General features: G+C 39.3%; 1 protein-coding gene across 6 annotated transcripts in view; it reads right to left on the bottom strand.

Moving 5' to 3' along the window:
• Window positions 1–25,625, bottom strand: part of LOC129719985 (tight junction-associated protein 1) — a 93,194-nt gene that overhangs the window by 49,457 nt on the left and 18,112 nt on the right. For all 6 annotated transcript variants that reach the window (XM_055671389.1, XM_055671390.1, XM_055671391.1 and 3 more), the window contains one exon: window positions 7,024–7,359. In XM_055671389.1, the coding sequence (XP_055527364.1) occupies window positions 7,024–7,359 (336 nt within the window). The remainder of the gene's footprint in view (window positions 1–7,023; window positions 7,360–25,625) is intronic.

The raw sequence follows: 25,625 nt of genomic DNA, 5'->3' as shown, positions 1-25,625 counted from the left end.
CAACCGAGACCTATTGTTTTTATAAGGTTATTGTATATAAGATAATGGATATAATAATGGAATGTTTGCATTTTCAGGTAGGAAATGGTTGGAGGGCCTCATGCGACGTCATACCGACATTACATTTAGAACTCCGGAGTCGGTGACTTCAGCCAGCGCCAAAGTGTCCGAAAGAGACATTCGGAAATGGTTCCAAACTATATTAGAGTACCTTATTGAAAATAATTTAACAGATGCGTTGGGAAATCCTTCACGAATAATCAATGGCGACGAAACTGGTTTCGTCATGAATTCCACACCAAAAAAAGTACTGGCTACGAAAGACGCTAAAAATGTTCCGACTGTAAACACGCAGAATGGAAAACAAAACGTTACCGTTTCGTTTTCATTTTCGGCAGATGGCGAAACCATACACCAGACATCATTTTGCCTTACAAACGTTTAAGCCGCGACATTGTCCAATCGTTCCCTCCTGATTGTGGCCTTGGTACTTCGGAAACTGGATGAATGAATGCATCAAATTTTACGCCCTGTATAAGGAAAGTCTTGTATCCGAACCTGGTAAGAAGAAATGTAACTTTCCCAGTGCTTTACTTCGTTGATGGCCATAAGAGCCACACGGCTCTTGAGGCCGCAGATGCGTGCGCAGAGCTGGGCATCGTTTTGATAGCGCTATATCCAAACGCAACACGCATTCTGCAGCCTGCCGATGTATCGATTTTAAGACCACTTAAAAATAAACTAAAACATAAACTAAATAGTATCAACTGGCAAGATGTTTTGTTTGAAGACGGAAACGTCGATTCGGCTATAGAAAATTTTTATAACATATCTGATTTATTTATTAGCGAAATACCATTGAAAAGAATAAGACGTCATGGCAATTTCAAATACCCAGTCTGGTACAATAGACAAATTAAAAACTTAAAAAACAAAAAACAAAAAGCACATAAAAAATACAAAACTCATAACAATCGTGATGCTTTAACAACTTATCTTAACATTTGCGGCGAATTAAACGATGCCATTAGCAACGCGTTTGAAGAGTTCACATTAAAGACTGAGCTTGAAATCAAATCCTGTCCAAAATTTTTTTTCAAATATGTTAAATCAAAGTTAAAATCTGAAAATTTTCCTTCAAAAATGCAACTGCATGACAAAGTTGAAGAGAACCCGGCATACATCTCTGATCTATTTGCTGATTTTTTTCAACAAAATTATACAACTTTCTCCGAATCTGATCGTGACTATACATTCTTCACCAACTTTCCTGAGTTTCCCAACTATTTCAATATTGAACATGTCAGCGCACGCGAAATTGAAGATACTTTAAAAGCTCTGGATGCGTCTAAAGGTCCGGGACCAGACGGAATTCCGCCAGCATTCATGAAACATTTAGCTAAAGAGCTAACTTCCCCACTGTTCTTGATTTTCAATATGTCGCTGGAATCCGGTTGCTTCCCGAAATTCTGGAAAAACTCATATCTAGTGCCTGTGTTCAAATCTGGTAAAAAAACCGACATTAGCAACTATCGAGGCATAGCCATTCTTTCCTGTATACCTAAGCTTTTTAAAGCAATAATAAACAAAAAGTTATTCCACCAAAAAAAAAAAAATAGAATTACCCCAACGCAACACGGTTTTTTCAAAGGGCGCTCTACAACAACTAACTTACTCGAGTTTATTAACTTCTCTTTGAACGCAATGGGTAAAGGTAATTATGTTGAAACCTTATATACTGACTTCAGTAAAGCTTTCGATCGCATTGATATACCCCTGCTTCTCTTCAAGTTACGAAAAATTGGAATTCATCCACAATTACTCAAATGGATTGAATCGTATTTGACAGATCGTCAACAAACAGTCAAATTTAAAGGTAGAATATCGAAACCTATTCAGGTAACCTCAGGAGTTCCTCAAGGCTCTCACTTGGGCCCTCTACTATTTATATCATTTGTAAACGACATTTCCTTTATTCTAAAACATGTAAAAATTCTTATTTATGCCGACGATATTAAACTTTTCATTGAAATTAAAAACGCTGATGATGTAAATATTTTTCGTAACGAGATAAAATATTTTTACATTTGGTGTAAAAAAAGCCTTCTTCAGCTAAACGTTAAAAAATGTAGTTCGATGGCTTTTGGCAGAAAAAGAAACATGCCAAGTTATATGATTTCCTTAGGAGATCAGGTAGTAGAGAAAAGTGAACGAGTTAGGGACCTAGGAGTCATACTCGACTCAAAATTAACATTCACTGATCACTACAATACAATTATTAATAAGGCTAGTAACATGCTCAGTTTTATAAAACGTTTCTGCTATAATTTCCAAGATCCATACACAATAAAAACACTTTATAATTCCTATGTCAGGTCACTTTTAGAATACTGTAGCATTGTATGGTCTCCGTTTTCTGCAACACATGTAAACAGAATAGAATCAGTGCAAAAACAATTCCTGTTATATGCACTTCGTAATCTACGATGGACGTCATTTCCCCTACCATCATATGACGAACGCTGCAGACTTATTGACATCCAATCATTAAAAGCCCGTCGTGAATTCGCAATGATGTCATTTGTTAACGATATCGTATCTCAACGTGTCGATTCACCCGAAATATTATCAAAACTCAATCTTTATGTACCTTCTAGAAATTTACGAACTCGGACTTTGTTTTCTTTAAATCATCAACGAAACAATTATGCTAAATACGGGCCAATTAATCAAATGATGTTAGTGTATAACCAACACTGTGAAACAATTGACTTTTCTATGTCGAGAACTAAATTAAAACAATATTTCAACTCAACGCGCAATTTAAATCGATAGAAAACATTCATTGTAGTAATCCGTCAAGTGAAGAAATTATTATTCAATTATGTATAAACTCTTTTTTTTTGCTCCCACTAGTATAAATAGCATATAGCATGTAAGTTAGTTTTAAACATATGTAGTCTACTTTTGTTTGACGAAATAAATAAATAAATAAATAAATAAATAGCTGGGGAAAAATTTTCTGAAGAAGATAAGATGTTGTCATTCATTTACAACCATATACTTACTACCAATCAATCGAGCCATAATTAGATGTTGTATAATGACAGCAAGCGGCCAAACGAAGGCGAATGCACAAATTTTATTGATCTAGAAGCAGCTATCGCAGATCCATTGATCTTCCTCGACGAAGAAATTGATTTCAATGCTAACCCTATCACCAACGGTTCGTCATCATGTGACCACGGACATTCGACTGATGATGTTGACTCCTCGATAGCCCCGGAAGTGCACTCGCAGCACATTTTAAATTTTCCCGCGAACTTCAACACCGTCGATCTGGTAAAAAAACACTCCTCGGAGATGAAACCGATCAGTCCTATAATGAAAATATTTTTCAGGACGAAGAGCATCCCACTGTAAACACCAACGACGTTTATCTAGAAGTAGATAGTGATGAGTCGATAGTTCTATATGAAGAAGGCATAGCACATGATCTACAGTTGATTTCAGATACCACTGCTGATCAACTCAATCTCAATGAGACTTCCCTAAACTGGAATTTTGATTTGGAACGAGATACGTTGTTTGCTGAATCGAATCAGTCAGGCACCGAAATTCTCGATGAGACAATGAAGACAAATGGTGAGTGGTGTTGATAAGAAACGATAGATGTTTACACTAAAAATTAGAATATGTATTGACTTGTCAGTGAATGTTACAATTATACCTCATTTTTTACCAGCCCGTAACAGCAGCAAAGATATATGTTATTATATTTTATACTTCTTTTAAACCGGTCTTAGATACGATCACATTCGATACCAATGATATTTATTATTTCACCACATAAACCATGAACTAATACAGCCGTTGACTTTCTAGGACATTCAAATATTCGAGTGAGCGCAGCTAAGTTTTTCCAAGCACCCCTCTCACCCAAACGAGATTCAAAACACCGTAACTATCGCCAAAAATTGTACGCAATACTGACAGCTGGAGAAAGGCTAGCGGAGCTTCGACAAACAGAAATTAATAAAGCGGAGGCAGAACAAACGAGGAAAAAAAGGGCGAAGAAAGAACTCAGAAGAAATTAATGAAGGCAGCAGCAGCCTTGTCACGATCGGAAGACAAAAAATTAAAGAGGGCAGCAGCAGCACTAGCAAAAGCGGAAGCAAAGGAAAAAGCAGAGAGAAATGAAAAAGCATTTGTCTACATAAGTCAAAATTGCAAGAGAAGCGGCAAAGAAAGCATCAGGAAAAGCCAAAGAAAAGAAAAAGTTAATTATGTAGTGTTTTGTAGATGTTGAAATCTCTTGAGGTGCAGTTAACTGTTAATTTGAATTAAATTTATATATATATATATATATATATATATATATATATATATATATATATATATATATATATATATATATATATATATAAATATATATAAATATATATAAATATATATAAATATATAAATATATATATATATATATATAAATATATATATATATATATATATATATATATATATATATATATATATATATATATATATATATATATATATATATATATATATATATATATATATATATATATATATACAGTAGAGTAGAACATAAAGATAACAAAAAAAAATCAAAATTACAGAAGCGGGCATCAATGCAAGCGCAGGCTAGAAAAGAGAAAGTAAGAAAAATAATATCAAAAACAAAAAAAAAAGAAAAGATAAACTATCTAAACCAAGCTTTGAAGAAAAAAAATATATAATAAAAATCAGAAATAGAAAAAAAACCGCCCAAAAATAGCCATTAGGGAGGAAACTAAAAAGTACACCTTAAATGGAAAAAATATTATTTAATAATGCCCTTTTTAGTCACCTCCACTATTGATATACCTGTCTAGAAACTTTTTTGATTTTGATTTGACATTTGTTTAATAAATTTTTTAACCAAAAACGTGTTCAATTATATCACTAATCCTTATTATATTGTAAGTTATCTTTTCAAGTTTTCTTTCCGAAGAACTATTATCCCGGCCCACTGTCTTTGATTATTGCTCTGACGTTTCGCCGAACACAGTAGTATTAGTGAGAATCTCTTGCAGCTGTAAAATAGTAGGATGAATATTGGAGCGTTAAGAGATGAATTTTGGAGCAATCATTTGAGTGGTGAGATGAATATGAGACCGTTGTGAAAATTTCATTATTAAACAAAATATAGGATACATTTCGCCAACTTTACTATATATTAGTGGCCGGTCGATCCCCTAAAAACAGGCAAGCCTATTTCGTATTTATTTTCAATTATTTCGTAGAAAATTGGTGTATAATACGCACATTTTCCTCAAAGGTCGGCTTAATGAGATGAATAATGGAGCAGTTTCCTATATGTGTTTAGAACGGTTTTATCTAAAAATTATGAGAAAAATTCACTTTTTTGTGATGTTCAATGGGCTCTGTGAGTCAAATAATTGAATGCGATGCTGAACCAAACCATGCAAAATATTCAAAAACAACCCCACAATAATAAAAAAATATATGGAAAAATGTAGGAATCGAACAGATTTGAAAAAAGTGCAAAGGGTGGATTTGTAGCTTGAAAAAGTAATTTTTTCATAAATCACGTTTGGGCAACCTGAAAACGATTTTTTAGAAAATCGAAATGTTCTACAAAAATGCTATAAATAACATTATCTTCAAATTTAGGCTGAACACCTTGACTTTTTCAATATCGATTTTTTGGGACACCCTCTTGCTCATGCTCATGCTCAAAAAAAATAATCATAAAATCGACAAAAGAAATATAAATTTTTTCGGATTGTTTGAAGGTAAAGAACAGTTTTCAAAAAAAAAATAGATCTAAGCTACGTACAGCTTAATCCAACTCTAGCATAATGGTATTTACAGGTCACACCTGAACAGATAGTTTTACGGTTACGGTACGCTAGAACAAAACACGAAACAAGTACACGTACGCGAAGGAACCGAAATCGCAACAATCATCGCCTGAGCGGTCAGCAACGAGCATTTTCTGTCAAGACAAAACGCAGCCGGCACAACAGGTTGATTGATGTGCCCTTATTTATGAACCGACAGATTTATTTTGATCCTATGGCCCCTGTGCTTCTCCGTTGTACACATACGGCGTAATGATGGAAGTGAATTTCGCGGTATAACGACAGCTAAACAAGAGGGTGGATGAAATGTGGGTCGTCCGTTTTTTCCGGATGATTACCCGTTTTGGATGATTGGCTTTGAATATAAAGCGTCTGCAGTACTGTGAATTTTCAATGTCAGTTCCTACCAGTCGCCGACGGCAAAACAGATGCATGGTGATGATATGAACAAATTATGAGTTTCTCGAAAATTGGTGCTAGAGTTTTTATAAGATAACTTCAGTGTGAGTTTGCATAATTCAATTAGTATATTCTAGACTAATTTTACGATAGCATCCGACCGTAATACTTCACACCACATCATCCGTGAACTTATCGCAATCGAATCTCAATAGAAAAAATCTCATCTGAAAGAGCCTTTCAGTTATTAGCCTTATAATAAAGCCATGAACCTCTTCTTGCGACTAAAATTAAAAGTGGACGCATAGTACGGGACGATAGAGTTTTGCAAACGATGCTTGATGTCGCCGTGGCCTGCCATAGTCACGGTTCTCGCAAGAGCAACCTTTGCTCATGTGGCAAGCAAGCTCATTTGCACAACAATAAGTCGAGCCTTCTCGCCAGAAAAAATTAGCCCTACTATGTACATGACATAGATAACGGAGAAAAACAACTAATGTCAGCAACGTTCCTTTGATCAAAGTGTTTGCGTTGAATGAGGATTCTAGAGACTTTTGGTTGAAATTTTCAAGAGTTCATTGCCAAAAAAGAACATTTTACATTCAAGTGCCATTCAATCTATGCACTGGCATTTTATATCAACCAACTGTAACGTTCACAGCAAATTTCATTATATGTTACACTTGATTTGCTTAATAGTACAGAATAGTGAACAAATTTAACATATGGTACTTACAATTTCCCGTTTCAGACTCTGAATGTTATAGTTTGCCTGTGCAAGCCGGACGCTAAGCGTGGCCACATCACTGGTTAGCTGTGCTCGTTCCCCGGAGTTCCGATCGACCAGCTTCAGCAGTTTATCTTCTAAATTTTGATTAACCTTCTGGACGCGCTTGTGGGACTCGTACAGCCGTTCGTACTTGTCCTGCCAGGCGATAATGCTATCCTCGAGTTCGACCTGCCGATCGCTTTCCTGCAGGCACACGTTTTCCATGGCTAAAAGCTGTGAATGTTTATCAGCCAGCGCGTTTTTCAGTACTTCGATTTCGGCTTGTAACTGCCTATCACAATTCTGTAAATGAAAAAAAAATACCGATGTGCTGATTTGTTATCTTTTCGGAAAGATGTGATTGCAGCAATTCGGAGACGATATTAACGGTTAAATCCGTTTGGCGAATGAAAAATGGTAAAAAACGTGGAGTAATTGATTGTGTGAGTTTTAGCGTGAAATCTTGAATATAATTTTCACTATACACACTGCTGATTGATTGCTTATACTCCAAAAACTACTTAGTTATCCCAGAACGTAATAAGCGGTAAATTGAAAGTTCTCAAATGAAGCTTTCTTTGTCATTTAAATTTTTTTTCAACAGAAACGCTAATGAAATAAATAAATATAAAAATAAATAAATAAATAATAAAAATACAGATCGAAAAAATCATAAAAAATACGAAGTAAACATCGCATACAATCAAAGATTGAGATTATTTTAACAACAAATTCGAAATATTGCACATAAGGGTTGTTGCACATAAGGGTTGTTGTGTAACTTGCGCTAAGTAAATGAATCTGTTAGATAATGTTTATTTTAATAGCTCTTAGATTATTCCGAATTTTCGAAATACAAATACTCAGAAATTGAAACCGTGTGTCTGGTCAGCTCCATTAAGATTTTAAAAGATAATAGTAAACGGGTGTTGAGTTTTCTTATCCTGCACGACATTCAAAAGAAAAAAGTGAAGGATAAACCTAACTAAATGAAGTGAAAAGATGTTTTAACAAGAAAGTTTCAGTAGTTTTAAGCGGAAAAAATGTTATATTCATATTTTTGATATCATGATAATTGAGGATAAAACAATTATTTTAACAATAAAATATTTTCGGGTTCTCATATTTTGAAACCATAGGGTTAAAATTATAACCCTGCGAAGGAACATTTATTTATTTATTTATTTATTTATTTATTTATTTATAATACATGGCATAAGACAAAGTCTTTTTAAAAACTAAACTGGCGGCACAAATGCTTCTATAAACATTCCACTAAATCTAACTGAATATTTATTGATTGAAAAATGTCAAGCAGCCTTTCTTGAACATCGCAAATGAGTTAGTCAGCTTCAATGCAGGAGGTAACATGTTCCAGTATACCACACTCCTCACGAAGAAAGTTTGTCCATATTTTGATGTAGAATGCACGGGAACCACCAAATTGTTTGTTCTACGACTATGTGATGACATTAGCTTAGTGAAGATGTAGTTTGGAGCTCGTTGTTTTAAAACCTTGAATAAGAACAAACATGATCTCATGGCATAAAAACATCGGAAAGGGCATCCCAATAGCTCCTTCTGCAAATGACGCACTGAAGTTCTCCGATTTAGATTGAAAATGTATCTAGCGCAGTCATTCAAAGCTACCTCCAATTTCCGAGTCATGGCAGCACTCATGTTGAGGTGTACAACATCGCAAAAAATAAAATGTGGAAATATCAAGGATTTAAATAGCTGCATCTTGGTCCATTCAGGTAAGTAAACAGATGATAACCTCAGAGTCCGGAGGCAGGCGTAAATTTTACCACATTGTACAGAGACAGCTTTATCCCATTCAAGGTTGTCTTGAAAGATAAGCCCAAGGTTATTGGACTCACTGCTGAGTTCGATATGGCTACTTTCCACGGTTACTGCTGGAAGTGACGATATAGGCACACACCTTGGACCAAACAGCATTACTCTGGATTTTGCAGGATTTAATTTCAAACTGTTTTTTTTTTGTGACGCGTAGAAGTGCCCGATTGATAAGTCTGATCAACTCTTTTACTGTGACGTTGGGATTGATGCAAATTAGCTGGACATCTTCCGCGAACATTTGAATACTGCAGTGCCTTAAAACGTTGGGTAAATCATTGATATACATTGAAAAGAGCAAAGGACCAAGAACAGAACCCTGTGGAACTCCTGATGTTACAGCTAATTTACTCGAGTGTGCATTACCGCAAAACACATATTGAGTCCTTCCTGTGAGATATGATCGAATGAGTTCTACGGCTGAACGTTGGAACTGAAAATAGGATGCCAGTTTTCTGCACAAACACCTGTGCGAAATCGTGTCGAACGCTTTGGAAAAGTCCAGTAATAGTAAAATCGCATTCTGCTTTTTATCGACTACGACAGCAATATCATCATACACTCTCAATAGTGCGGTGCTAACTCCTCGCCCTTCTCTGAAGCCAGCTTGTCGGTCAGAGAGTAAGTTACTTTGTTTCAAGTAAGCACATATTTGACCCTTCAAGAGTTTCTCGAATGCTTTCGATAATCCGCTCAAAAGACTAATCGGTCTAAGGTTGTCTAAAGAGTTCACACTTTTTTCTTTTGCAGTGGTATAATCTTGGCATCTTTCCAAGGAGTTGGAAAGACCGACGACGAAATAGCTTTGTTGAACAGGAAGGCGATGTGATCGAGAACGAGTGGAGTTATAATCTTTATAAATTTCATTGATATTCCATCGGAACCGGCAGCGTTTGATTTAACATCAAAAATAGCGTTGATGACTTCAAATGGCTGTACGTCATGAAATGCAAAATGGCCTTCTGACTCTTGTGCGTCCAAACGAATTTCCTCTTCTGAAGCGAAATTTTGAGCAAAGGCGGCGTTAATGTCATTAGGATCAAATCGGCAATTATCAGGTAGATTCTTCCCAGATTTTTCAGTTTTTTCCAGAGTACGCTTGATGAATTACAAGTAGCAATTAGCCTGTCCGTGCTATGCTGCTTGCTACGTCGGACAAGGGGAGTAACTTTATTACGCAGCCTGCAGAAAATCAATTTCTTGGCAATTTTCAATTCAACTGATGCAATTTTCCAATCTTTATATGCAAATTCCCTCTCGACAATCGCTTTACGTATTTCGTCGTTGAACCATGTGTTGTATACTCTATGTTGCCTTACCTGGCGCATCGGAATACATGAATCGAGGGCCGAAGAAATATGGCTATTAAAAAACTCTGTAAGCTCACTTACATCGTCCATATCGTAGTACTGTTGCCAAGGAATAGCTTCAATCGTAGCACTGAGAGCTGTAGCATCAAAGTTGGTGTAGTCGCGATACGTAATCGGAGGGATGTCTTGCTGAACGTTCAGATCGTAGGAACCGAAAATCATATCATGTTTGGAGAGACATGAAACTGACACTTGATTGAAGGCACACACTTTCTCAGGATGATTCGTGGCGAACAGGTCGATCAAGGAGTAACCGTCGTCTCTAAAATGTGTAGGCTCAGTACCAATCACTTGTAAACCGAATGAGTGAAAAACATTATCCACGGTATCGCGATGTGAGCCTGCTCGTAGCCAATCGACATTGAGGTCACCGGTGAGTATTATGTGCTCATATGCAGGCATAAGGTCAGCGAGTTTATTTTGAATGTATGGTGCGGGGTTAGTATCCGGTGGGTTGTACATTGCAACTAACAAAACTGTCACCCCGGGCACGCCAACTTCTACGCAAAGACATTCAGTTCGTTCCTCATTCGTCGCATTAGAGGCATAAACAATTTTGTGACGTAGCTTTTTCGAATGTACAAAACAATTCCACCACCCCTTTTATGAACACGATCATTCCTCACGATGTTAAATCCATGTATTGATATAGCGTTAAAAGAAATTGATTCATTGAGCCACGATTCACTAAAGCATGCAACAGAAACCGTGGAGTCCGTTAACATAGCCTTAATTTCTTCAAACTTGCTAAAACGATGGGTACATAAGCTTTGAACATTGGCGTGACATACATTAAATTTGTCAATCTTCAGCACAGAATTCATCACGATTTTCGGTATACAAAGTTGAGGTAGTGTGGTACTCGCAAAGTCAATCATCGTTTGCATGGGAAGCAATGAACAGAGATGGGCTGCTTTACATAATTACGAGAACATACATTGCATTTAATTTTTATACTAAACATTCTAACATTGCGCTCTTCTCAATAACAAATAATAGTGTACAGCAAAAATAACACACAAAATTTAGCTTCAAAATTGATTCAGCATTTCCATGGACGTGACAGCAATTGAGGGTCCTTCTAAGGACGATTTCACATGAACAACACCAAGCTTTGTTGTGACGGCGGATAACTTGTTTTCCTTTCGCAACTTCAAAGCCGCGCGTTTGATGGCCCGTGCGTTAGTAGTAAGGTTTTCATTAATAAACACGCGTCGGTTGGATTTCATGCCGAAGTGTACCAAACACAGGTCTCTCCTTTCCATATACCTCGCGTAGAACTCATCTCTCAAACATGCCATAGAAAATTGCAGTACGATGAAACATTGATCTCCGTCGGACAGATTTCTGGAGCGCAACCGCTTGGAAACGACGGTGAAGTTTTGCTTTCTTCAAACCCAATAGCCCTAGCCATACTCAAAACATGACTGCTAAGGTTCTCACTGAAAATGTACGGTATTCCAATATCAATTAACTCGGTCCTATGTTCGATGCGACAGACAGTTGCCAATGTCGAATTCAAACGACGATGCACCGAATCGATTTCGGAACGAATCGACTGTGATTCGGATGAACAACTTGACTTTAGCTCGCAGATTTCACTCTTAATATTGTCGATCTGTAGTTGAAGGTCCAGTTTGATTCCATCCAACTTCGCGTTCAGTTCGTCCTTCATTGAAGCAATTTTTGCGTTGGTTTCGTCGAAACGTTTGTTCAATGTGTGCATGATAGTGTCCAAAGAAGCCGAGGATTCAACAAGTTCAGCATCTTTCTTGGAAGCAGAAACTGAGCCAAGGGTATTGTTCTTCTTCTGCCGGGAGCTTCGATCTTCGACAGACATTTTGAAACACAGTTAAACAATAGTGATAGCCTTTCAGCAGCAATAACGGTACGTCGAACTCAGCTGATAAAATTGATGTTCCCTCGTTAAATTCGCGGTATTTATGCAAGATAACAAGCACAGAGCATGGCCACTAGACTGGGACACAGTTGTATGGGAAAAAAGCGTTGGTGTAATGAACGTGAACGGTGAACCCCTGATTTGCGCCCGATTTTTAAAGCTTCCATACGATTTTATATGGGAAAATCCACTATTTCAAAACTTATCCTCTAGAAATTTCCAGTTGGCTCCTAAAAATATACCAATACATGATATTTGTAGAAAATTTTCCTGGAAATAATTCTTCTGAAGACTGTAAGGCGCTACAAAATTTGTAGAAAAAGTTATTCACCTTAAACTGATCCAATGTCTGACGAACGGCTCAACATTGAATTTTTCAGCAACACTGCTGCAGCATGCTGCAGTTGCAAACTCAACAACGTGATGAGAAACAGTTTCGCGTAGAATTAAGCTTGAAAGCGTGATTTTTTGCTCATAGTATTTTCGGAGAAAATGCTTAGAATATCAATCCCTATATTTTGATAGTATTCGTTGTGTGATTTATACCCCTAAAAGTGAGAAATCTGCTTTCTGAACACCCCTACGTAGTGAAAAACATTTTCGTGTAGAATTAAGCTTGAAGGTATGATATTTTGCTCACGTTATCTTCATTATCGGAGAGCTTGCTTAAAATATTCACTATCAAGTTTTAACGTAGATTGATCACTCCCCCCCAAAGAGGGAAATAAGCTTTCTAAACACCCACGTCGTGTGACAACTTGCCAATTTAATAGATCATACCCGGGTATCTTTCAGAAAGGAGTTTGGTAGATACATAGCTACAATTTGCGCAGATACATGGCCAGCAGGTCACTAAGCATGCTGCAGCAGTGTTGCTGGAAAAATTCAATGTTGAGCCGTTCGTCAGACATTGGATCAATTTAAGTTGAATAACTTTTTCTACAAATTTTGTAGCGCCTTACAGTCTTCAGAAGAATTATTCCCAGGAAAATTTCCTACAAATATCATGTATTGGTATATTTTTAAGAGCCAACTGGAAATTTCTAGAGGATAAGTTTTGAAAAAGTGGATTTTCCCATATAAAATCGTATGGAAACTTTAAAAATCGGGCGCAAATCAGGGGTTCCACCGATCGATCTGAAAAGCTACACAGTTCTTACAGGACCCATAAGGAACACGAAAAGTGCATGGGAGCTAATATTTATTTTTTGTCCCACCCTAATGGCCACAGGGTACGCTAACCGTGGAATCGAGACCAGTTTGCGAAATCGGCAAAAACTACTAATTATTTGCTATTTTCGAGAGCTACACTACTCAAGGTGTTCGATAGATGACATGGTTGCCAGAGATCTTTTTTAGGTTAATACATTCATTTTTTTATAAAAATCGTCTTCCGGACCATTGTGCACTGATAAGTATTTTCTTTCAGGACATCAGTTCGATTATATTCTAATAGGTCGATATATTGATTGAGAAAAAAGATGGTCACGGACTTTTCGAAAAGACCTTTAATTCCGCGACATCAAATTGATCTGGGCCTATGGAAGCACAGTTTTGTTGGCCTATTGGGAAAGGAAAGATCTGTTTTTTTTTTAACACAGTGAGTATCCGTAGTACACCCGTACTTATTAGCATAAAATGAGCACCAGTGTGGTCACAAGAATGATGCCCAGCAACTACTATCCCTACCTCTACGTGGTATCGACTGGGATACGAGCAACCAAGGCCGGTTCTTGGTCGTATGCTGACAGGGAAAAAAGAGCTGTTCTTCTAGGAGGGCACCTTGCCTGAGCGTCTGTTCTCAATGTGCGGGCAGCTCATACAGCGTCTGATCCGGAGCGGACGGCTTAATTATGAAATGCGGTGTCTCGCCGGCTACACCCAAGACGGCAGCCCCGTCGCGAGACTAGACATCCGCAGCCCTGGTAATGCGAAGAAATGTGGACTAGCGTTGCACCGAAAAATAGGGCTGGGAAAAAAAATTTTTGTGGAAAGTACCGAATTTTCAGTTTACAGAATAATGGTTTAACCCTTAAATGTGCAATGTTGTTTTAAAACAACACTTCTAAAAACGTTTTAAAATATACGAATTTTAGTATTTTTTAGAAATAATATTCATTAGAACAACTCTCTAGACTTTAACGAAGAAAACTTAACAGCTGGAAGTACTGGATTTGAATGTTTCGTTATTATTTTTGGTGTCAAAATCTCGGAAACGAAAAAAAAATGGCGAGATTCCCGATTGGTCCTGACTGTTTTTGAAAATAAATTTTAAAATAAGGGGTTAGTGAAAATGTTTGAATTATCAGTAATTATACTAACAAAAGGTCAATTTCAAAGTTACTATTAACAAAAGTAATTTTTTCGACTTTATTCTGCGATAAAGTCACAGTGTTGTTTAAAAACAACATGGTAATATTGGCACATTAAAAAGTAAATCTTTCAATTTTTAATGCATATTGGTTAGTTTTAGAGCAGTTAACCTGTTGAACAAGGATTTTATGTTTTTAGATTATTTTTTAACATCGTGCGCATTTAAGGGTTAAACTTGAGCTTGTCTAGGGTAAGTCACATTAAGTCAAGAATAATTTGGTTTTATATTTTGCATCTCATCTTTGCATCATGTTACGTTGAATATTCGCCGAACGGACGGCCGAATATTCAACAGAACATAATGATTGAATGAGAAAAAATAAAAACGAAATTACTCATGAATTAAAGTGGATTACCCTAGACAAAGTCTAGTTTAAATCATTATTCGGTAATCCGAATATTCGGTAATTTTCAAAAATAACTTTTTCCCAGCCCTTATTCGGTGCATCTCTAATGTGGACGACAATTTTAAGTTCGGTACTTGGAACTATAGATCGCTAAACGCCCCGGGTGGCGACTGAACTGTTGGACCAGCTAGCCAAAAAGATAAAAAAGTACGGATGATTTGTGGCCGTAGGGCAAAGCACTACCAAAGCACAAACCAATGAGCTAGGTACTGGCTAGATAGTGCTGGGCTGGATGTAGAGTCGTGTTATCAAGTGGCAGGCAATCAGCTACAGGTTATGCTTGTTGAGAATGAAAGGTCGAATCTACAAATACACTATCCTCCATTTGCACTGCTCTCACGAAGGAAGACCCGATGTAGAGAAAGAAGCGTTCTAACTACAGTTGAAGAAACTCTACGATAGCAGCTCGCGTATAGACATCAAGATCGTCATCGGGGACACGATCGCTCAAATCAATAGGAAAGACATCTACAAGTCGGTGATCAGCCCGCACAGCCTACACATCGTGACGAACGACAACTGCAAGCGATGCGTCAACTTTACAGCTTTCCGAGGACTGGCAGATCGAAGTACCTTTTTTCCCCGAAAAGATCTCCCCAAAACCACCTGGAGATGACCAATATACAGCAAACCAAATCTGTTGTTCTCATCGCCGGCCGGTTCTTTTCAGAACTTACAAACGTACGCACCAATCGCGGTGCGAATGTTGGCTCGGACCTCTACCTAGTTGCTGTATCTTTGAACTCTAAACGGTCGACCGTATACCACGCGCGACATCGCCGAACCCCGCGGCTCAACATCAAGTAGCTCCGGGACTCCCAGGCAGCGGATGAATACGCGCAAAAGATCTAAGCGGCACTCCCACGGCGGAGTGGGTAGGCGCATCGTCTCTTGAGGACGGCTGGTGCAGCTTTCGCACAGCTGCAGGTGCAGCTTTCGCACAGCTATCGGGAAGACTGCAACGGCGACACTAGAAGTGGAAGCACCGAGTGACAATGAGGACTGGTATGATGGGGAGTGCGAGGCAGCGGTGAATGTGAATAACCGGACCTGGGCGATATACCTGGGCAGGTCAACGAGAGAGAACAAGGCCAATTACAAACCCGTGCCCGTTTGTAATTGGCCTCGTTCTCTCTTGTTGACCTGCCCAGGTATACCACCCAAGTCTGGTTCTTCTCATTCGCCGCTACCTCGCACTCCAACGTGACTACGATTCGCAGATGCAAGAAGCGCTAGCAAAAGGATCGTGAACATGAGGAACTGGAGCAGGTGTACCGTGGCGATGATACGCGGAAGTTATATGAGAAGGCAAACCAGTCTTAGAAGCTATGTGCCGCAAGCCGACATGTGCAACGACGCGGATGGAAACCTTCTCACGGATTCCAGCGAGATAATCAACAGGTAGATGGAGTACTTCGATGGACACCTAAATGGCTATACAGTAAATAGAAGCGGGGCAGGAACTAACCTAGGAGCACCAGCAGCAGATGACCGAGTACCAGCCCCCGATGCTCATGAAGTTCTTTGTGAGATCGGAAAGCTGAAGAATAACAAAGCTGCAGGCAAAGACAGACTGCCGAGCGAGCTCTTTAAACTTGGGCGAAAGGCGCTGGCTAGAGCGCTCCAATAGGTCCTTTCCAGGATTTAGGAGGTGGAAAAATTGTCAGACGAGTGTATGGAGAAAGTCGTCTGCCCCATTCACAAGAAGGGTGACAAATTGGAGTGCCGCAACTACAGCGGTATCTCGCTTATCAATGCCGCCTACAAAATACTCTCACAGATTTTGTTCGGTCGTCTATGGCCTTTAACCAGGAATTCCATGGGCCAGTACTAAGCGGGCTTCATGGGAGCCCGTGCCACCACGGTCCAAATCTTCTCAATCCGACAGATCTTACAGAAATGTAGCGAGTACAACTACACATCACATCTTCATCGAGTTCATGGCGGCCCGTGATACAGTCGATCGAGAACAGCCAGCCGAAAAGCCGAAAAGCCGAAGCCGGACGAATCGGACTGCGAATAAATGCGTCGAAAATGAAACATATGCGAGCGAGGGGCTCCAAGAAGAACAACATCAGCCTCCCAAGTCTTTGTAGACGGCGATGACCTCTAGGTGGTCGACGAGCTCGTGTATTTGAGGGTCACTGGTTACCACCGACAACAACACCAGCAAACAGATCCAGAGGCGCACACATTTTCACTTTGGAAAACACTTCGATCAAGTCAAGTGCGACGACGCACGATGTTGACGCTGTACAAGCCAGTCACGTCGTAAGTATGCCGGAAGACAATCCTGTGAAATCACTTCTCTTCAGCAACCCTGTCGGCACCAAAAATAAAGGGGCGCAGCGTGCACGTAGGCTCGACCAGATCGAAGGAGCGTGCGAATGATGAGACGCCTGGGGAACTGGCGAAACACAGCTCAAAACCGAGCAACATGGCGAGAACTTCTTTATATAGCACGAGCCACCACGGCTCTCGTCTGATTGGTAAGGTAAGGTATGGACCAAGTCGCGCATTGGAAAAAACGAGTTTATGACAACATTGGATCGAGACTTTTTTATGCTACATCCAGCGTTCCAAACCTTCAATGACATGAAAGGATTTTCGGTTAAAATTGAAACCTTAGAATTTCAATTTTTAACGCACGCGCTCAAAATAAAAGAAATCTTCAACTCCAATCAGTTCACAGTGATTGCTGGCTAGGAGCATTTTCGTGATTTCGCACAAACTGTGTTGCTTTAGCAATGTTTATGCTGTTGAAAATGTAGCTGCTTACCCAGTTAACCAACATCATGTAATGAATTGGATCAGATCAAATAATTTCTATATTAAATCAGACATCTCAAAGCTTTCAATGACCGGACTTTCATTGAAAATTGACTTTTTCGCTTGGGGAATATCCATACATGATGTAGCCTTTTCCAATTTTTTTTCGATCCCCAATCGTAAAAATCAGACCACCCTCTAGATAATTACGTAGCTCTATAACAACCCCCCTCCCTCCAACCCTTCTCCCCATGACAATTTTTTTTTCAAATTTTATCATCAAAAACATACCTTGTACCATAAATGAACAAGAAAAGACAATAAAGTAATAAAAATGACCCTGAACAGGCAAAACAGTGATAAGAAGAACAATTAGAAAATCCATTTTTTTTCTTAGTTTCATATTTGCTACGTAGCTTGGCTTGACTTCCCACCCTCCCCTTGACACATTTCGTCACAAAACAGCGAACCCCCCCTTCCTTCCCTATCCAATGCTTCGTCATTTATGGATGTTCCCTTGCAGTATCAAAAACGCAGCCCTGGGTACATCACACACCGATCAAATCTGATATATCTTAGAAACAGCAAAAAAAAAGTTTGATATGTCTCAAGCAAGGTTTAGTTGCCATTTTTAATCTAGGCTGTGTCTCTGGAAGAGTACTTACCCCACGGTTACCCGGAACAACGGAAAATTTTGAAATGTCCCGTACTGTCCCAAAAACTATGATAAATTTGTGATCTTTTGAAAAAGGTTCTATCAAAATTGGTTCAGATCTTGCGGAATGGCAGGTAAAAAAATTTTCATTTTTTCGGCTCCGGAGGGGTCGGGTACGCAAGTGTTAATCTAAGTTCTATCGTACTATACATGGAACAAAACGCAATACTAAAATCAACGTTATGTCATCATCAGTGCATAGTGGATATATTTGTTTTGTTCACAACATTTATTGAACACGGCACAATATTTGATATATGACAATGTAACAAAGACTACCTGGTTCATGTTAATCTTATTATTTCAATTAATTCTTTCTCCTGGTGAAAATAATTGGATACCGCGGCAGGAGAAATATCCCGCATCGGAGCACAAAATAGCAAACCAGAAAGGAAATTAGCCAAATGGATATATTGACAGCCTCGCTAACACAGTACAATAAATAAGGAGAAAATGACACTTCGTTCACTATGCCGGTTTGGTGGAGATAGGAGGCAAATCTCGTTACAGGGAATAATGCTGCATAATTAAAAAAACGAAAGTATCAATTTCCATCACGATTCCACTCTAACAGTGTTTCAAACAGAACGGGGCTTCCTTGCAACAAATTTCATGACGGATGGCTTGAAAAACAAATTGATTATGCGCGTGTACAGTTGCGAAACTAGGTTCCCAGAGTTTCGCAACCAAATTCAGCCCGCATTCGACGGGGCCGGCATTATCATGCAACCAAGTACATACTACATATTCACATTTCAAGCTTTCTACTCTCACAAAACACTCATGACGTACGAGTTTCTTATCTGAAGCAAACCAAACGTAGCCGTGGTAGGAACAAATACCAAACCGACGGAACCGTAATAAGCGCTCCGCACAGCGGCCCCACTCTGCTTGCAATCAATGCCGATGCTCTTTCTATACAGTAGCGCTCTGCTTATTTGCCATCAACTGTGATCGGGTTTACCGCATCCGTAAAAATGGATTCCTCCAACAGACAGACAGCAGCCTGGCGAAAGCACTATCGTTGAGGCTTTTATTGTTATTCCGGTGGTGAAGATCCGGTCGAGGCGTAAAAGTCGAACTGCATGGAATAAAACCATAAGAACCCGCGGCAGACGAAGAGGATGCGACGGTAATTGCTCGCAGAACTGAGCGATGGAGGAAACAGGAGCTTTGGCTATGCATAGAGCGCTCTTGATGCTGTGTAAAAAGCAGACAGGAATGCCAGTTTAAACTACAATAAATAACGTTTAAAAGACGTTGACATGATTACAGCTGTGAAGCGAAATGGTGTGTACCTAGGTAGCGATTTAAGCCGCGCGTCGGTACCATTACTTAGTGGGAAGGAAAATTACGTTTTAGGAGAAGTTCTGATCCCCAATTTACGACACTCTGACACATGAACTCAAAACAAGGGCTACGAAAGTATATGGCAAGAGCACAATGGAAATATCCGGAACAAGCAAATTCTTGGTTAAACGAAGAAAAAGTTTGTAACCACATGTATTAAATACATATTTGCAATCATTTATTTCTAATTTTGGATAGTTTTGTATTAAACAGTATAACAATTTATGCGAAATGTTTCATGTATTCTCTTCAGATTGAAATAGTCTACTGAAACAATTGGTTTGTATTATTCATTGGGGTAGATTTCGTCAAACTTACATCACGAAGTTAGGTGAGACTTCAAACGCCTATGACGCCAAACAATTGTCCCGCTGAACTGTGAAAACATTTCGATACTTCTCATTTATTTTCCGAATTTTGCGGAATGTTATTTAATTTGGTTACTATGGGTAGTATGATAATTGTTTTGATCACATCACATAAACATAAAAAAACAGTTCAATACACTGAGCGATAAACAAATTTGCTACAAAGGGCCGTACACAACCGTACGGGTTAGCAGAAAGACTCATGTTGCCAAGTCATGCACAAAACGAAGCTGCTCTATACTAAAGCTTATAACTTTTTTGCAACGTGAAGGTTTGCAAATAAAGTTTTCAGTAAACTTATTGTATGGAAAATGTTTTCTACATTTTCGAGTTTTGCTCAAGAATATCAGCTTTCCACTATTTGAAATATTCGTCAAACATCATGGCACAAACTTGGGGGGTTTATTTGAACTATAAGATATAATAAGATAGTAGTGTCCAAATTCGGTTCCGTGGTAGGAAGGTCATGTGAATTTGAGAATGGCACTTTTTTGTTACACTTTTAACGGCATGGTACTCTACCAAAGAAAACAGGCGTTGATTAACGCAAAGGCGAAACAGGCGGTTGTCTGCTCATCAATCATCGAAGGGCGCCCGAAGAATGGGCGGAAAAATTGAAAATATGAAAATTCGAACCTGAACAAAAATTTTAATGTTCGGGAGTTTTAGTTTACTTTTTGACGTAGAATACGTCTTACGGCAACAATTGCAGGAACCCAATTTCAATACAGGGATCCAATTTCAAAACCGAAAACATCGAGAGCGTCACAAAAATTGTCCAATTTCAAACGTTTTAAACTCAGTCAGTCTCCAACCGATTTCTGTCATTTTTGCAGCAATCGATTGGAAAATCATTTAAGCTGGACGGGTGCTTAAATGCAGAAAATTGTAATCTGATTGTTCAAACTATTGTAATATCGAAAATTGTTGAACATTGTCGAAATGCAAATGTCGACTTTTGATTGGTCGCTTGCTGCCTTTCCCTAAAAAGGACGACAGAATGGAGTACCTAGTTAGCCGGGAATGCACTCTTCGGGCTATATAAGAGACTGTTTCTCCTCAAGCAAAACAGTTTGATAGCAGCAGGCAGCAGCAGCGGACATCAATACCGATGGCAGTAGGCGAAGTGGAACAGCAGCGGGCAACAGCGGCGGTGGTTAGCTGCAGTTCTTACCCCTTTCAGTTCGGCTTCCCTTCGATCTGAGTTGGACCCCACCAGCGGTAATCCGATTCAGATATCGTTGGGTGAATACAACCCGAAACTGAAAGAGACTCGCACCGCCAGGTGGTTTGAGAAGCCATCATCATCCAGCTTATGTAGGGTGTGTGCACATAACGTGTGTGAATATTTGTAGCGTGTATCCCTTATATATAAGGTATGGCTAGCGTGTGTGGCTTGCTATATAGCGTGTGTGTATGTTTATGGCGTGTATGCATGTCTTGAGTAAGAATGACTAAAAATCTTCTCCATAAGCGCTTGTCCACTTCCGAGGCCTGCTTCAGTCTGGATTGGTTCTGCTCGTAGGCCCTCATTTTTTTTGCTCATTTATACTCTAGGTTTTGGCCCATCCCTATGCGATCACGGTTGTCCTCATAGATCGTCACCGGTTGAATAATCTCAACACCAAGATCACACAGAAGAAATCACTTCAGCCACACCACCGTTCAATGCAACATGCTTCTGCCGCCCAATCAGCATCAGTAGATCCAACAAATGGTCACGTATTCTATCACGAGCGCACTCAAAACGCATGCCCTTTGTATCTGCACCATGTACCGCACCTCTCGTTTTAAGACTGTCTAATGTAGTTGCTTTGGTTGTTGCTGATGACGGTACCGATATCCAGTACTTCACGCCATGGCTCTGTCATAGTATAGGTTAGCTGCAATTGCAATCCTTTTTCAATAGGCATCTTGGGTTGCACTCATCTATACGGAACTTCTTCAGGGTTTGCTGAATGCTAGTTGCCTAAAAGAATTTTTCCCCAATTTCTAGTCTTACACAATTTGTATGCCAAGGAAGTGCCCCGGATTTCATGGAGAGAATTTCGAGACGGGTTTCTCTTTCCGGACTTGGATCATTCGAGCATCCATCCTAACGCAGCTTTACTTTTAGATTGCTATAGCTCAGCCACACTCCCTCAAATTAACCATATTACCAACCAGAACAACCGCATTTTAGACCTCTGCTTTGTGAGCGCCCAGGACACGGACCCATATTTATGCGAGGCCCCTGCTCCATTGGTTAAAATAGTCTCCCACCATCCACCATTATTAGTGACTATAAACGCCGAATTGAAACGCGACCTTGACACTGCATCCGCTACCGTATCTTACGACTTCCGCAAGGCCGATCACCAGAAAATCGCTGAATTTTTCTCCGAGCTCGACTGGAACTCTATTTTTGACTCCGTCGATGCCGATATCGCCGCTCAAACTTTCTCCAACGTATTGGCCTACGCCATCGATCGATACGTCCCACAGAAGTGCCAGCATCCTGCTCTCCGACAGCCGTGGCAAACGAGAGAACTTCGGCAGTTGGAATCCCAGAAGAGAGCTGCCTTGAAAAAATTTACTAAGCACCGTACACTGTCCCTAAAACGTCATTATGTGAGAATCAACCACACCTACAAAAGTGTTGCGAAACGATGCTTTCTCCGATATCATCAAGATTTACAGAGAAAGCTCAAGTCTCGTCCCAAGCAGTTTTGGCGGTTCGTCAACCAACAACGACATAAAGGTGGTATACCCTCTTCTATGACATTCAACGGTAAGGATGCAACCTACCCGCAGGACAACTGTCAGCTTTTCTCCGAGAAATTTGCCAGCATGTTCACTGACGAGATACTGAGCGATCATTACGTCGAACGTGCCGCCAGTAATACCCCACGATCCGGTCAAACTTTGAACACTTTTCATTTAGACGCGACGATGATTTCTAGAGCCTGCTGCAAACTCAAAGCATCATTAAACCCAGGTCCTGACGGGATTCCGTCGACGTTTCTTAAAACGGAGATTGATAACATAATATCTCCGCTTCTGCATGTTTTCCAGCTATCTGTCGCTTTCGGTGTCTTCCCGTCCTGCTGGCAATCGGCGTACATGTTTCCAGTACACAAGAAGGGAAACAAAAACCATGTGAGCAATTATCGTGGCATCCCATCGCTCTGTGCTGTTGCCAAACTGTTCGAGCTTGTCATCATGGAGCCTTTGCTCGCTCACTGAAAATCTTTCATAAGCACTGACCAACATGGATTCACAGCCGGTCGCTCCACCGCCCCTAATTTACTTTGCCTCACTTCGTACATCAGTGACAGTATGGTGAAACGTGCTCAGACGGATGTCATTTACACTGACTTGACAGCTGCCTTCGATAAACTGAATCATCGCATAGCCGTTGCAAAACTTGACAATCTTGGAATCAACGGGAATCTTTTACTATGGTTCCAATCGTACCTTACCGGTCGCCGTCTAACCATTGCTATTAGGGATTACCAATCCTCTTATTTTGACGCTACGTCTGTAATACCGCAGGGAAGTCACTTAGGACCGCTAATCTTCCTGCTCTTTTTTAATGACGTGAACCTAGTTATTAAAGCGCCACGGTTGTCTTACGCGGATGACCTCAAACTCTATGTTCAAGTTCATACAATTGAAGACTGTCACTTTCTTCAACGCCAGCTAGATGTTTTTGCCGATTGGTGCCATCTGAACCGTATGGACGTTAATCCATCCAAATGCTCGATTATATCATTTTCGCGAAAAAAAAACAGACTATACATTACACATACGCTTTGCTAGGAACTCAGATCGAGCGCTTAAACCAAGTTGAAGACTTGGGGGTAGGTAATTTTGGATTCCCAGCTCACTTTCAAGCCTCACATTTCGTTCACTGTCGACAAAGCCTCTAGAGTTCTGGGATTCATCTTCAGGATCGCTAAAGACTTTACGAATATCTACTGCCTTAAATCATTGTATTGCGCATTATCTCGCTCTATACTGGAGTACTGCTCGGTTGTCTGGACTTCTCATTACAATAATGGCGTGGAAAGAATAGAATCAGTTCAACGGCGCTTTTTGAGATTCGCTCTTCGTAAACTGCTATGGACGGATCGCTTCCATCTACCAAGCTATGAAAGTCGCTGCTTATTAATTCGTTTGAAGCTTCTGTCTGTCCGTAGAGACACAGCCAGGGCATTGTTCACCACTGACCTTTTACAAGGCCGCATAGACTGTCCCGCTCTTTTGGAACAAGTAAATATAAACGTGCGACCTCGTGCTCTGCGAAACAATTCGATGCTACGACTGCCTGCTCAACGAACCAACTACAGCAATTTTGGCGCAATGGTTGGTCTCCAAAGGTTGTTCAACAGAGTATCTGCTGTATTCGACTTTAATTTACCTCGAACGCTTCTCCGTCGGCGATATCGTTTATTTTTTTTTCAAGATCTGACTAGTTCACATGTTATATTGTTTGTAATATGCAATATTGTATTGACTCTCTGAAGATATTTTAATTGTTAGCTTTAAGTTACACCATTTGGGACCCTGCCTGCCTGTTGGTGAATATACCAAAAAAAGTGTACAGGGGGTAGACAAAATGATTAAAACAGGCAAAATTTTTTAAATTTTTAAATAGTCAGAACTTTACGAAAAAGTAGGAGGGTGGTATTCAAGACACGACCGCATGACGTTGGACTACGGTATTCTTATATTCCATTAAAACAAATAATAGAGAGAATTGCAACTCTAGTATTTGCTGCAATTTTATCTAACAGTGCATTTCTGAATGCTGAGACGTTAAAACGTTATAAATAATAATATATACTAAAAGAATGGATATCTTTTATTTAATCGCTGTCATTTCATACATATTCGAATCAACCCTTTGTTTGCTGCACTACCAAGACAATCATTTAATTGAGCGAATTGGTAAAATTTTCCTATCTAAGCAAAGAGCAAACTTTACGAAACTATCTGAAATTGGAGCCCAGAACGATTCAAACGAAAATTTTAAATTTGAAAATTGTTTGACATTTAATCGATAAAACTCATGCTAGGTTAGTTCCAGCCCAGCATATAACTTCATGTATTTGAAAAACAAAAACGTTTGGTTCAATAACTCAATATAGCAAGAGCTCAATCACACGTTTTTTGGTAGTTGTTATCAAGGTTTGGGCGAGTGACAGGATAATATCTTAACTTCTTCAGTTGTGATTTAGAGCATTTCTAATTGTTTTGTTATTTTTCACGATAGCGACAAGTTTGTTTCTTTCTCTGTGTGCGAGAAACAAAATCAAAACCGCGCACCGAGAAACAAAAACGAAAATTTAATGAATGCTCATTGAGAAAACTTGCAACTCTTTTTACCAATAATTTATGATACTCAAAAGAACCCGTTTTGATCTAAATCAAATTTCTAGTAAATAAGTGTTGATCATTCATAGGTAGTAATTTTTC

Source organism: Wyeomyia smithii, chromosome 2 (assembly GCF_029784165.1).
Source record: "Wyeomyia smithii strain HCP4-BCI-WySm-NY-G18 chromosome 2, ASM2978416v1, whole genome shotgun sequence".
Lineage (NCBI taxonomy): Eukaryota > Metazoa > Arthropoda > Insecta > Diptera > Culicidae > Wyeomyia > Wyeomyia smithii.
The sequence above is the reverse complement of the archived record's forward strand: the minus strand, read 5'-3'. Positions and strand labels throughout refer to the sequence as shown.